The 15197-nt window shown below is 36.2% G+C and overlaps 1 protein-coding gene across 12 annotated transcripts in view; it reads right to left on the bottom strand.

Annotated features, from left to right (window-relative positions):
• Positions 1–15197, bottom strand: part of L3MBTL3 (L3MBTL histone methyl-lysine binding protein 3) — a 123646-nt gene that overhangs the window by 58752 nt on the left and 49697 nt on the right. For all 12 annotated transcript variants that reach the window (XM_015137467.3, XM_015137470.3, XM_078001196.1 and 9 more), the window contains 3 exons: positions 12605–12756; positions 5144–5220; positions 705–790 (listed from right to left, as the gene is read on the bottom strand). In XM_015137467.3, the coding sequence (XP_014992953.1) occupies positions 705–790; positions 5144–5220; positions 12605–12756 (315 nt within the window). The remainder of the gene's footprint in view (positions 1–704; positions 791–5143; positions 5221–12604; positions 12757–15197) is intronic.

Raw genomic sequence — 15197 nt, 5'->3', positions numbered from 1 at the left:
ATTTACCATAAGCTAATCATGACACATTTTAAAAAATAAATATTTGATATATTTTTCTCTTCCATTAAATTCATGAGAAATACAAATTATAAAGCAAGCTATTTGAGATGAAAAAATAAGAAATATGTTTCACTTCTTATTCCTTCCTTGCATAAAAATGAGGTTCATTTGAATCTTAATACTATATTTATATGCAAGAAGCAATGACCCTGGGTTAGAAAGATACTGTAATAAAAGCGGATGATCTTGCATTTTGGTAATTAAACATGCTGATCTATAGCAATAAAATAAAAAAAAAAAACAGCATCTCAGCTTGCCATAAACAAATCCAAATAAATTATCAAATGGTTTTTATTGGAAAATATTTTCATGTTCTGTTCTGGTCTTTTAGAATATCTAGCTAAAACGACAAGATTGCTATAAGATTTCAACAACTGGCCCCACATAGTATCAAGTAGAATTATTTTCCAAGGAGACTTTAAAGTCCAAAATCAAAGCATTTTTTTGGATGACAATAACAAAAATCCCAGTAACAATTTTGACTTTAAAAACTGTAAAAATTCAAAAACATCTTATTTGGTGCTCTATTTTTTTCTCATTCCTGTTCTGGTTTACTAATACCACTTGTTCTGTTCTTAAATTTCAATAAATAAATGATCTCATCCACACAAATTAATCAAATAGTATAAAATGTATCATCTTACCACTTTGAAAGCTCTTGCAGGAGCAGGTAAAGAATTGGTTTCTTCTAAGTATTTATCCCAAGAAAAATGTTTCACATTTGGATAACCTATGAAAGAAAAATGTAAATCCTATGAGGTTTAACCAAAATGACAGCAAGAATAACAAATTGTCCAACAAAAAGTATAAAATATTATAATCTAGAAAATTATGTTCATATATACCTGACAACTTTACTCACACATTCACAGCTATTAGTAATAATGAAACTGTTTTCATCTTGATCGTTATTTTTCTATTACTTTTAAAATGAAAATTTTATAGATATATATAATTTATATTTTCAGATGAGGATAGTCTTACAAGACAGACACACAAATACCCTTTAGCAATTTTGTTTCTATGAATCTAGAAAAATCTGACATATGTAATAAAGGCAACACACAATTGTTTGTAAATGTGAAAATTAAGTAAGTTAAATGACCTTCAATATACAAATATGCAAAAAAGTGTACATAAGCAGAAAGTACTTATTAAAAAGAACACGGTAGATTTATATCTATTAATATGTGAACAATTCCAGATATAACTTCATATTGTTAGTTCCAACAAACCCGCACAAATGATGTAACATTATTCATAGAATGTGTAAATCCTTCCTCCTGCCCTCTTTTGTTCCCTCCAGGGCCCCAAATCCATTAGGTAGGCATGAACAGGAATAAACAGTGGTCCAGTATGGTGGGAAATTAGCCACATAGAGGGAACTGAGAAAAGCAGCAAATATATTGGAGATAATGTTAGCCAGGTTTGAGGGAAACTGGAATGAAGCTGATGCGTTGGATTTGAATTGGAACTAATGGTATAAATTCACAGGTTTCAATATATGAACAGATACAGAAATAGACATAAACATACATTTTTGTATATATGTATACACATGTATTTCCTAGCTATATTAGCTGAAATGCCTGGAAACACCAACAATCTTGTAGTAAATAAGCACACTTAGTGTTCAGATCTTAGTTTCTAAATATCATTCTCTACTAAAAAGAAGCATGGAACCTTGAAGAAATGGGTGACTCTACGGTGGGGTCAGGGAAAGTATGAGATAAGCCTAGCTGTGCCATAAAATAAGAAGTTCTCAAAAAATAAGAACATTTCAAAAGGACATGAAATGTGCCTAAAGGGGTTATAACTGGTTAATATCTGAGAAAATCTGAATATGAAGATAATGCTAGCAATCGATTATAACTCACTGATAAAAATAGTAATCTATGGGTCTACTCTGATATAGATAAATTGAACAAATAAATAGGAAGATAAGAAAAGCTATTCTTTGCAGGAAAATATCAACTAATTTTGTATAGGAAATGATAGAATAAGAAAAATTACAGTTTAACACTGTCAGAATAATATAATTCATGCTAGAAATGTCAACAGATGCTAAAACTAGCAAATGATATTGGGACGAGATACACAGTCTCAAAGTATCTCTCCAGAAAATACTTATTAGTTACAGAGAAAAAATAACTCCCTTAGTGGACAAACCGAGCAAACACCATCTTGATCCATCAGTGGTAAAAGCAAACCAGTAAAGAGACAGACTGACATCATGAGCCACCTGAGAGAAGGCAATGAGAACACAGCACTATGTCTATGATATTCCCGCCAAAAAAGCACAGCCTGCGTATGATCGTGAGGAAATACCAATCCGACTCAAATTAAGTAACATTCTACAAAATAACAGATCTGGAATCCTCAAACTTATTAAGGTCACAAAAGTCAAGGAGAGCCTAATTAACAGAAGCTGGAGGGATCTGACAACTGAGATCCTTTTGCTAGGAATGACATCACTAGGACAACTGGCAAACGTGACTGGGTCTCTGAGTCAGGGAAAAGATGAGTTCTGCACTGTTCTTGCAACCTTTCTGTACATTCAAAATTGTTTCAAAATAAAATGGTTAAAGAGTAAAGATGCAGCCGGGCGCAGTGGCTCACGCCCGTAATCCCAGCATTTTGGGAGGCTGAGGCAGGCAGATCACGACGTCAGGAGATCGAGACCATCCTGGCTAACATGGTGAAACCCCGTCTCTACTAAAAAATACAAAAAATACAAAAAAAAAAAAAAAAAAAAAAAGCCAGGTGTGGTAGCACGACTGAATTCGACTGAATTATAAACATCCAGGAAAGGAGATACATGGCTTGATTCTTTGCCTCATGTTAAGAAGGTGGTAACGCCTTATACCACTCCTTCCAGGGTACGTAACCAGGAACCCGCTGTTGTTCACTGGTTCATTGTTAATTAATCAGATCTCTGATCATGACCAAAAATGGTGGTACGGAAAGAAAGACTGATAAAAAACTGGGAATTCTAAAGGGATCCTCAAAGAATCAACTTGGCAAAGTTGCAACTATGGCAATCACTGGCCACTATTATTTTGTAAGCCACAGGACAAAGGAAGGTGGAATACAAGAAATCTTCCAGGCAGCACAACATTGGGGGTCATGAAACCATTAATATCTTGCTTTGTGTTTTGTTTGTTTGTTTGTTTTTCTTGAAACACTGTCTTGTTCTGTTACCCAGGCTGGAGCGCAGTGACATAATCATAGCTGACTGCAGCCTCGAACTCCTGGGCTCAAGCAATCCTCCTGCCTCAGTCTCACAAATAGCAGGGACTGCAGGTGCATGCCACCTCACCTGGCTGACTTTTAAAATTTTTTATAGAGACAGGGTCTCACTATGTTACCCAGGCTGGTCTTGAACTCCTGGGCTCAAGTGATCCTCCTGCCTCAGCCTCCGAAAGTGCTGGGATTACAGGCGTGAGCCATAGGTGCCTGGCCAATACTTTGCTTTAACCCTTCATGATTTACGTCAATGCTATTCCACCTTCAAAATAGTACTGGAAATGAGTCAAGACAGAGGCTTTCCTCCCTTTAATATATGAGAAAACTCGGGGAGTGGATAGGACTTGACTTGCCTATTATAGGAATGACTGGTCCTCCTGAGTGAGTAAATGATCAGACACTCTATGTGAGATGAAACCAGCTGTTCCAATAGAATTTGAAGCTCTCCAATCTTCCAGCTTACATGCTGCAGGCTACATTCAAAAACAGCTCCTAGTAAACCCAGGACTCACCCTGTCTCTGCGATGAAGGCAGTCTTCATTACTCCTGTAAGTGTCCACTAAGCAATCGCCTACTGCGCAGGGATACCTTCTGTTTGATGACCCTGTCTTTTCGTACCAGAAGTGGCCATGGCATCTTAAGTAGTGATGTACTCAGAAATACACTGTCTTGATTATGAAGAAGCCACAGAATCTGTTCTTTTGTTTGTTTGTGTTTGTTTGTTTTTTTTTTTTTTTGAGAGAGAGTCTCGCTCTGTCGCCCAGGCTGGAGTGCAGTGGTGTGATCTCTGCTCATGGCAAGCTCCACCTCCTGGGTTCACGCCATTCTCCTGCCTCAGCCTCCTGAGTAGCTGGGAGGCTACCACGCCCAGCTAATATTCTGCATTTTTAGTAGAGACAGGGTTTCACCGTGTTAGCCAGGACGGTCTCATTCTCCTGACCTGGTGATCTGCCCGCCTTGGCCTCCCAAAGTGCTGGGATTACAGGCGTCAGCCACTGCGCCCGGCCCAGAATCTGTCCTTTAGCACACAAAAGAAACTCAAAGTGATATAAAACAAGGACACTGTTTATCAGCAGTTACACTGTTCCCGGTTAAAGAGACAGCGAAGGAGCTGAGAAGGCTCTATGGCCAGAGGCAGACAGCAGAAGCGCCTGAAAACTTCAGCGAACACAGAGGCACTACTGGCATGAAGGTGCAAAATCTATTTTAGAACCAGGAATCACGACGGAAAAAAGAAAAGTGAGCGTGTGAGTTATAAACTAAGTAAAAAAATCTAAAGCCTCAATTTCTCACTTAAATGTGAACATTGTACTTCTGTGAGGACTGATGCTGACATGAAGTCTGTTCTCCAATCTACACACAACTGCTGTCCCTCTTATCCATTTTTCTGGACTTGTTCAAGCCTTAGACAATTTGCTTCTATGGTTAGACAATATATTTAAATATATACTAATATAAAGTCTAGAAATGAATTTCAAGTTGAGACGTGAAAGATTTTTTAAAACAGAACTTATTTTTTTTCCGAGAAAGACAAAATTTGAGACTCTGTTATGAACTAAGGCAATACTTAACATAGTTGAAAGTACATCGGGGTGAGCAAACTAATACCTGCAGGTCGGTTGCCTGTTTTTGTAAATAAACTGTTACTGTAACACACCCACACACAATGGTTTACCTATTGTCTATGGCTGTTTTTGCACTACAATTGTTTTGAGTAGTGGTGACAGGAACTGCATGGTCTGCAAAGCCAAAATATTTACTATCTGGCCCTTTACCGAAAAAGTCTGCCCACTCTTGAAGTCTATGAATAGTATTAGACACATTAAAAAACACACACCTGGTGGAGTAATAAGGGTTCTTCTATGTTCTTTACACCAACCAACTGGATGAATGTGTGGACTGGACGCTTCACACCTGTAAGTTATACAAGTTAAAAAACTGCAATTATCAGGACAAACTCACAAAAACTAGTAAAATAAAAAGAAAATTAGAGATCATGAACACTTTACAGAGAGTTTCATTTATTACAATCAATCTAATTTGGAAAAAAATGCTAAACCAAAGAACTTTTTAATATATTAATATCAAGTGGATTTTTATTAGATAAATATTATACGGATTTGACACCACGCAATTTTCTTTTCCCCACAAATTTTGTTATATCCAGTAACTTCAACTACAGCAAAAATGCAAACATAATATCATTAAAATCTATAATTTAGATTCATTAAAATCATGTGGAACAATAAACTTAGACTGTGTGTACATAGGCAAACCAAAATTATTTCAACATCACTAAGGGTAAATGCACAAAGGCAGGGAGTGTGATCATCCTTAATGACCAACATGTTATTTCTGTTACCCATTAGAGTAACAGAGACCAGGAATTAAGACAAACTGTTACTCTCTTTTCTTTACCTCTTTTTTCTCCTTTCTGTCATCTCTATTACGGTCAAGTATCTATTTTTCTAAAGTCTCTTTATCAGCATGTGTACCTGGTACATCTAATTCCTTGCTCCTACTCACACTTTTGCTATATAAGTTTTCCTCTTCTCAACATGCAACACGTTTCAGCCTGTTAACATCATATGGAACCCGAGTGTTCTGCAGAACAGAGTCTGGAAAATGTTGGTCTAAAAGATGCCAGGAGTCCAGTCTTGCTATATTAACTAGGAGGTCTGTTGAGTCTATACTGAGATCAGGAAATCTCAACACAGCCCTCTTGATGGGAAACTAGAAGGCAGAAAGCCAGGAAGGTAATGGTGTGGCTGGAGTTTCTAGGGAAGAAGGAAGTCTTATGAACAGCGAAACAAAGAATTTTCTACAAAATGTCCTAAGTGGGTGAGATTAGCACACAGTCAACCAAGCCAACCTTTCTAAAGGCATAGCCTGGGACAATAATACATGGTGAGTTCATGTAACCACTACTGAATGCTGATTGTTCTCAGAACTCACTTCAGTAGAAAATACCTTTTTCTTAACACTTAAAGGCTTCTTCCTTTATTCAGTTGTTATCTCATACTGTCCCTACCACAAACTATTTTTCTTGTCATTATTTTAGGAATATGAAAAGAAAACAAGCACTGCTGGGTCAATGCCAAGTTCATGCTGCAATTACTATATTTCTTACAATACGTATTTTCATAGAAGATATTTTAATACACAATTCATTAAGATGTACTTTTATAAATCATACAAACAAGGCTTTGGGGCTCTATTTCCAGATACCATAGTGTTTTCCTTAAAAAATCATTTTGGTTATGGATTATTACTAATGTCTTACTGCCTTTATTTTAGGAAAGGATGTTAATTCATAGGTGGCATCATAAAAAATGAAAATATACAATATTTGTTTAACTTTTTTCCTTCTCAATCTAATATAACTTAGAGAGTAGTTTTTATAATTATCTGCCAGACTCACAGTGTTTATTTTAAAGTAGAAACATTGAACATGACTCTGTTGATTTTACTGGATATATAAATTGCAATTAAGGAAAATATTGCGGCCTCTTAATGGTCACTCATTCTTGTACTATCTGAATCTAATATAAAGTTTAAATAATATCCAGACACTGATCAAAGTCACCACTTAAAACAAAGAAGCTGTCTCAATAGAGAAGATAAAAATATTGCTGTTTTTATCTGTTTTACTTATATTTTCTTAATAAGTAAACAACACTTCACTCAAAAGTTGGAAGGCTGTGATAGCCTTTCTGCTACTATTGTAAAACAAGTCATCTCTTAGTCCCATCTAGTGTTCAAAAGTAGAAATGTAACTGAGAAGAAATATGAAGAACAACTAAAGGTAGAAAGCAAGACAAAACATTGATTGCTATACTCTTCCTTTCTTTTGGGTTTTTATGTATATCATGAAAGAAGTTCATTTCAAAATTTTTGAAGTACATTTCACATATAAATGCAAATTATTCATAATGACTGCTAAGACCCAATAAGACTGAGACAGTAAATTCTCAAAGGGCCAGAAACCAAAGAAATAACTTATTTTAAAAAAATCCATGCTTACGATATAAGGATAAAGTTAGGAGACATGAAGATCCTCATTTTACAGAAATCAAAGAGGTTAAGCGATTTCACCAAGCACTTGGGTAGAAAAGAAAGGGATTCTGGGTTTTGTCAGTCACAGCCAAAAGTTAAGCAAAAACTAATGCACACACACTGGGCTCTGCAGTTTCAGACAGAGTCAAAGGAGAACATTGCAAGACACTCACTTATGGAAAACATCAAAGTCTCTCCATTAAGCAAGAGTGGTTTAGATTATTTGAAGAAATACAGGACACTTGGCTTCTCCACTGCCTATAACCCAGGGCATGATGACTCTGCCAATTTATTATCCAGTACCCAACTCTCCTGGCTCCCCTTATATGTGAACTCTTCAGGGCCTCCACTACTCTACACTTTACTACTAAACCCCAAACCTCATCAGCCTGAGTCATCAAGTGATCCTTTCCATCCCTAATTCATGTTCAATTCTATTACCCACAGTAGCTGTTTGAAATATTATTAATTTGCTTCAAGCTTAGAATCTTTCATTAACACAACGAATACTTGGAAGAGATAAAGGTGATAGCATCTCATCACCCTCTATCAATTTTTCCTTTTACTTCTTCTTTTTTTCCAGGCTGAGGGGAAAAGAAAGTTTATTTCTTCCTGAGGCTAGCTGCTCCTAGGAGACCTGGTCCCACCAATAACCCCCAGTTTCAGAAATCACCGCTCTCTCCCTCCACAGTGGCCTCCTGCCTTCTACCTAAAAACCAAGCTCAAAAATGCTCATGGTGCAGGGAACCCTCCCTAGAAGTCAAGGCAACTTCCTCTTAAGCAGTGATCCATTTGCCTTCAGCACTAAACTTCTCTGCTTAATATCCCTTATTGCTCTTCAACTTTTTACAAGTCAGTTTCTGTTCCTAAAACTCTTATTTTAATCCCCACGACACCTGATGGGACAGGTATTATTATTAATCCCTTTCAGAAGACAACTGAAGTTTAAAAGTGTTAAGTAATGCACTGAATAAACTGGCTGCCATTACCCAAACACATTCTACCCCTGGGCCGAAACACAAGCAAGTGCTTTCCTTAGCCAAGAATATTCCATCCCAACCTCTAAGTACCCAGTCCTTCTTAGTCAAGCTCAAATCCCCGTGTCTTCTAAGAAGCCCTCCCCAAGAGCCCTCCAGTGAGCTTGAGTCAGTCCTTCCCTCCAAGTGCCATCACCCCTCCAAGTGGTTGGTTCTAAAAAGTAAGCACTAACCACCATCTAACCCTGCAGCCAAGACAGTGGTGTTTAGTTTCTCTCCTCCCCCAGACCGTGAGACCCTCAGAGCTGAAGTTCAGAACAGCCCAGGTTCCATTCATCTCCACGACCTTCCCATCACCACCACCAACCAGAGCTTCCCAAATTTAACCAAATAGTGACAAGCCTATTAACTGACACTGCTCTAAGTAACTGACAACTTTTCAACATGATTTTAGGGAGACACATAAAATTACTACTGCTCTTAATCTGTAAATGTAAAAGAGATTCATCTCTAAAAAAAAAAAAGTTTACACTACACTTACAGGCAATAAGGAAAAGGCCCACTGCTATATTTGTTCTAATTCACTAACAACGCTTTTCTTTTTCATAGATCTTTTTGTTGCTAATTTTTGCCCTGACTCCACTGGGACACCAAAGTACAATGGAATCAAAAATCGCTGAAGCTGCAACCTCATTCATTCAGGCCTTCTACTAAACAATGGGCCAAATCCTGTTGTCAATCCTTCCGGATCCCAAAAGATAAGGGTACATGAAAACAATATTTTTTAAAAGAAAGGTTCCTTCCTAGTGCCTGGAAGAAAAGAGGAGGTGACTGTTCTCATCGTGTTCTGCCCCAGAGCCCAACCTTCAGGCAGCGAGAACAGAATCAGGAAAGAGGCTGCAGTGGTGGGAGGGCAGCAGCCCCCTGGAGCTACTCTCCCCATGGTACTGACTACCTTCCTGGGTCCCTAAAGTCCTTTCTAGTGCCAATATTCTATTATATCTAGGATTATTCCTAAATCTAACCAACTGTTAAGGAGATAGAATCAAACAGCTACCAACTATCAGTAACAAAAGCACAGAAGAAACCCAGAGGTAAAGCCATTTTTATTCTAGTATATGCTATTTTCCTTTCATAGAAGACTACTTTTTAAATCCTACATACATTTTTATCATGTTCCTCTTTGGAAGTTAGAAATGTTTTATTGCAACTAAACATGTAGTAACACAAATGTATACAGACACATATATATTTTCAAATTCCCACTAATGTAAACAAGAGATATAGAATTACTATTCAATTCAAAGCAAAAAATATCTCATTTCCAAACTATTTTAAATTGGGAAAGGCAATCCAATCTGTAACCTCAATTACATACCTAAGTAATTTATGCAGATAAAAACCATTCCAAAATTCAAAGATCAAAGAGCATAATATTTAGTAAAAGTGGAGAAATTCCAGAGCACTTAAGCAATTTCCACTGTGCCTTAACTGCATGTTGAGGAAGAGAACACACTGTTTTCATTTTCAGACAATTAACAAAATATGATTCCGTGTCAGTAGCTGGAAGTCTAAGTAATTCTTAAAGTACATTCCATCCTAAAAATAATTAGTTTGTGCTCATAAAAGCACAAAACTCAACTTAAAAGAGATCAATTTTTTTCTTTTCTTTGTATTTTTAGAACCCAGGATCTTTTTAGAATCCAGGATCTTTTCTAGAACCCAGGATCTTTCCTGTTTGTTTCCTAGACGTTTGGCATCGAAAAATGAATGTGGCGAATTCTTCTAGACTCTCCCCTTACTTTTTTCCACAATAATGTTTTCAAAGGCAACGCATCTTATGTCAAATTGGCAACTTATACCTCTAAAACACTGTAATACTATGAGACCACAAAAATTAAACTGACATTCACCTATTTTGTTTAAATCAGGCAAAAGCTTTAAAAAAATTCTCCCCCAATGAACCACAACTTTAAAAACAAAATATTCTCATTTCAACAGATTCTAGTTATTGGTTTAGAATCATTTATTAAGAAAAGGCCTGGAGCCCAGTTATCACCCCAGTAGTGCCATCATCACAGTCCACCAAGCACAGAAGGAGACAAACAGGTTTGATTCAGGACAGATTTAGACTATTTCCAAAGTTAAAGTTTTCTCATGCACTCACCCATTCAAAATAGGTATAGAAAATTTTTTTTGTTTTTGAAATTTTTGTGTAGAGTCAGGGGTCTTGGTATGTTGACCAGGTTGGTCTCAAACTCCTGGGTTCAAGTGATCTCCCACCTTGGCCTCCTAAATTACTGGGATTACAGACATAAGCCACCGTGCAGGCCCGACAATTTTAAATAAAACCAAAAGCACCAATTTACAGTAAAGAGGAGGAACAGAAGAACACAGTAAATAAGATGAGGTTTCAATGAGGAAATCAAACTGGGAGACTCAACAGCACAAACAACCTGGTGTCTTTAACAAAAGCCATAATCAATGAGGAAGAAAGGAGAGAAACAGGCATCTGTAAATCAAACGAGGTCAAGCAAGGCAATCACAAAGTGTATACCTTATGGGACCTAAAACCATCAAGCTAAAAACAAAAAAAAACTCACTGAAACAACTGGAAGAAATATTTAAGTATGTTAGTAATATCATGGTTATTATTATTTTTTAAAAAATAAAACTAATTCCTCTCTTTAGAAGATATATACTGAAATGCTCTGATATCTGTAATTGATTTCAAAACAATTGCAGAGTTGGGATTTGAGGAGTAGGAATACAGAAGAAACATACTGGATATAAGTCGATAATTGTTAGTGCTGAGTAAAGGCTGCAGTAGGGCTGCTCTATTATTCTACTTTTGTGTATGTTAGAAACTGACTGTATTTCAATGAAAAACTTTTATTATAAACTGAATATAAAGATGTCCTACGAGGAAAAATTATGCTCTGCAGAAAAAAGCTGGGGAAAACAAACAAAATACTCGAAAGCACAGTCATTCCTTGGTGTCAGCAGAAGATGGTTCCAGAAGCCCCTTTGGACACCAATATCTAAGGATGTACAAGTCCCTTTTATAAAATGGCATAGTAATTGCATATAACCTACATACATCCTTCTGTTTACTTTATCTTCCATATACTATAAATCATTTCTAGATTACTTATCATACCTAATACGATGTAAATGCTATGAAAATAATTGTTATACTGTATATTTTTATTTGTATTATTTTTATTATTGCATTGTTATTTTTCTTTTTTTCATATTTTTGAACTGCGGGTGGTTGAATCGTGGATGTGCAACCCACAGATACAGAAGGCCAATTGTACTTGGGTCTGTGTAATCTAATCATGGAACTAATGGTCTACATTTTTAAAAAATTCTGCAAAAAGCGTAGGTAACATATAATGTAAAGCATTTCAAAAATATGAATAGCAAATGAATTTCAACATCTCTTCTTTTTTAAACAATGCAAGCAAAACTTATGAGTATCTAAGAATCCCATCTGAGAAGTAACGGAAATTATCGACGTGTCTACTGAATGTTTAAATACACGGATGCTAAAAAATAAGGTCAAAAAACAAACTTCCCTGACATTTAGCAATATTTACATAAGTTAATATTTACTTATCCTATAACATGAGCCATATTTTATATAAATATATCTGTTACTTCTCTAAAATGTTCTCAATTCAAGTGTACTCTAGAAAGAACTAAACACTTTAGAAATGCCTTTTACCAGGAAACTGAATTACAGCAATCAATGAAAATGAATTTGTTATGAAAAATCCTTATTCCAACTATTTAATCAAAATATAATGGCTTTATTATAATTATTTTATAATTACATAATTGTAAAATATGTTGCTTTTACTACTTTGTGCAGGATATCCAAAAACTGCAAGGATTAAAAATAATATTCTTCAATATATTTTGTAGTCAGCTATTATGAATGTTTAAATTAGCTGGTGGGCATGAAAATAAGAAGGGAAGATTAAAATACGTGTGAACATATGTCGGGAATGTGGAGTGTGCAGACTGCACTTCCATAGTAGGAAGTCAACTAAAATACCAATCATAAAGTAGAATTAAAGGATGCTATTTAAAATATATCCCATATGGAACAGGTAAAAAATTAAAAATCTGTAATAGGAAAAAGTGGGGCAAAATATTGGTTTTTTTTGTTATAAGCTTTGCTTTATTACTGTTTTTAAACCGTTTACTTGGATAAACATTACATTTTTAAAAGCATACAACAATGGAAAATGTCTCACCAATAGTCATAGCTCTCATCCCAGTTGTCAAAATGTACCAGGAAACGATTGTCCACCATATCTGTTACCGTAGCAACACAGATGAATGAGGGATTCTTTTTGTCTACTGCCTCAAGCTTCATACCAACTCGAAAGCCCGATGGGATCACTGTCTATGGAAACACACAGATTTAATTAGAGATAAGCACACACTTAACAACCGCAAGAACTGCACACTCTCTGCACCTCCTGCTCAAAGGCCCAGCATCCACTGCTGTATTCACATAATTTAAAAATCATATGCCAGTTTCACAGCAGGGTCGCTTTCCAACAAGCAGCAATAAAAAAATAAAAATGCCCTACTGCTACACCCAATTAGCTATCTGGGTCTCAAAATGAAAATATCCATCACCCCACAGAGTTTAAAATAATTAATTTTAACATGTGTTTTGATGCCTTAATTAGAAAACTATAATAGGTAGGCAAGTTTTATTCACCATACAGTTCATATTTTGTCCTTCTTTTCTTGATTACAGACTTAACAATGAAAATTATTCACACAAAATATGCACTTAATCTAAGTTAAAAATGTGCATGAGTCAGTACAAATTCACTCCCACTTCTGAAAATATCTCTCAAAAGAGTACTCTACCGAAAGTAGGTCATCTTCATATATGAAAGGCTGCATATTATTACAACTTTTACTCAACACTACAGATACATTTTATTCCTAATAGCAGCAAAAGAATTGGCTGTTGATGCACACAGCTATTCAAAATAGTTGGTAACTTAAAGAAATCCACAGATAATCAGTCATTCAGAACATGGAACAAAAACAACAAAAGTTCTGTAAGAGTGCTTGAGGTTCAGTAATATATAAACATCTCTTACAATCTTTTGTGACGAATAATATCTTTATCTATCTGTCTCTACATATATATTTACATATGTACACACATATATGTAGAGAATTAAATGTCTTCAATTCTGGGGCTCAGAATCAAGCTTATTTGTCTGCAGATATATAGTATACCTAGATACCAATGATGCCAATCACGACACACTACAAGTCATTCCTTCCCTTTAAAAAAAAAAACTTCTGTTCAGACTCAATTATACAGATATTATTCTAACTACTTAGGCAAGATAGATGCTATCTCTCATTTTAATATGATTATACAATCATCATTGTAAAAACGTAGACAGCCGTGTATCTGAAAAGGTTAGAATAAGTTGTGTCTGAATGGATGGAACAGGCACTAATGCTATACAGAAGTTTTTACTAAGGATCTAAGTACTGAAATTTATCCAAGTTCTGACCATAAATGTTTGAGTATTCTGAGGTAGAGGAATCTAGAAGTGGAAAAAGTGTCTCTTAGATACGAAATGGAGAGCCCAAGAGTAAGTTGTATGCTAGCAATGCATAATTTAGGAAGACGGTTCAAGGCAGTTCATCAAATCCCTGACCGAAGTCATCATCAGAGAACCAGACAGGGATTCGGAAACTTGGAGCAGAGAGGACACCAGGCTGCTAAGTCTTCCACCGAACTGACCTTCCTCCCTGGGATAAATTTTGACAGGGAATACCAACTGACAATGCACTGTTACACTTCGGCAATTACACTACCCTCTCAATTAAGATGTTTTAAAATAATAAGCTGGCCCATTAACACTATTAGTAACCTAAACACACACACACATGCATGCACACAAACACAATTTGTCAGTTCTCTAATTCAACCTGGTTTGCGTTTGATTATATCAGAGAACATTTCAGCCATTAGACTGATGCTCTCAAACCAACTGGTTAACAGTATTTCCCAAATGGAGGATTTTTGGAGTGAGGAGGTTTCTCCTGCCCTTGATATTTATTTATTTCCATTTGGAGGGAATGCTGTTAGTGAAACATTACTGCTTCTCTCCACTGTCTCACTCACTGCTACCTGCCTGGTGACTCTGGGAAGCAGGAACTGATCATACTAGAGAGAAAGCTGAGCTGCAGGGTGCACATCTTCCACTCTGCTCTTTAAGAATCCAGTGTTCCCTGGGCTTGGGGGATGGGGTGAAAGGAGAATGAAATCTCTTCAATTCTAGGGCTCACAATCAAGCTTATTTGTCTGCAGATACAAGCCATGCACGTTCTCCAACTTAGCTCTGACCATTTGTAAAGACGGCATTTTGGTTTTCCACTGGCTTGCCCTTTATTCTTTCCAATTAGATCAGAACTTGGGAAAAGAAAAATGTCATGGATCAAGTCTGCCAACGGAGGAACATGTTATGGAAAGTGGGAATACAGGTCAAGAAGTAGAAAAGACACACACATCCAGATTTTGCTTTTGTTTACTGTAAACAAAGCTATAAACTACAGTGAAAATACATCACAGTCTTCAGTGACCTCCTACATGTAAACTGAAACAGGGCTACCTTCATCTGGCTATGTGAATTCCATTTGAAGAGCACTACCATATAAGTGATAATAACAATAAAATATCTCAGCCAATTTAGTTTTTTATGCATCTTAATTGTAAATCTCACCTGAATCTTATACTACCTTGTCTTCTACTATGCAATAAAAGAGACAACCATAATATGGCTATAAAACATATTTATTCAT

The sequence above is a fragment of the Macaca mulatta genome, chromosome 4 (assembly GCF_049350105.2).
Source record: "Macaca mulatta isolate MMU2019108-1 chromosome 4, T2T-MMU8v2.0, whole genome shotgun sequence".
Classification (NCBI taxonomy): Eukaryota; Metazoa; Chordata; class Mammalia; order Primates; family Cercopithecidae; genus Macaca; species Macaca mulatta.
The sequence above is the reverse complement of the archived record's forward strand: the minus strand, read 5'-3'. Positions and strand labels throughout refer to the sequence as shown.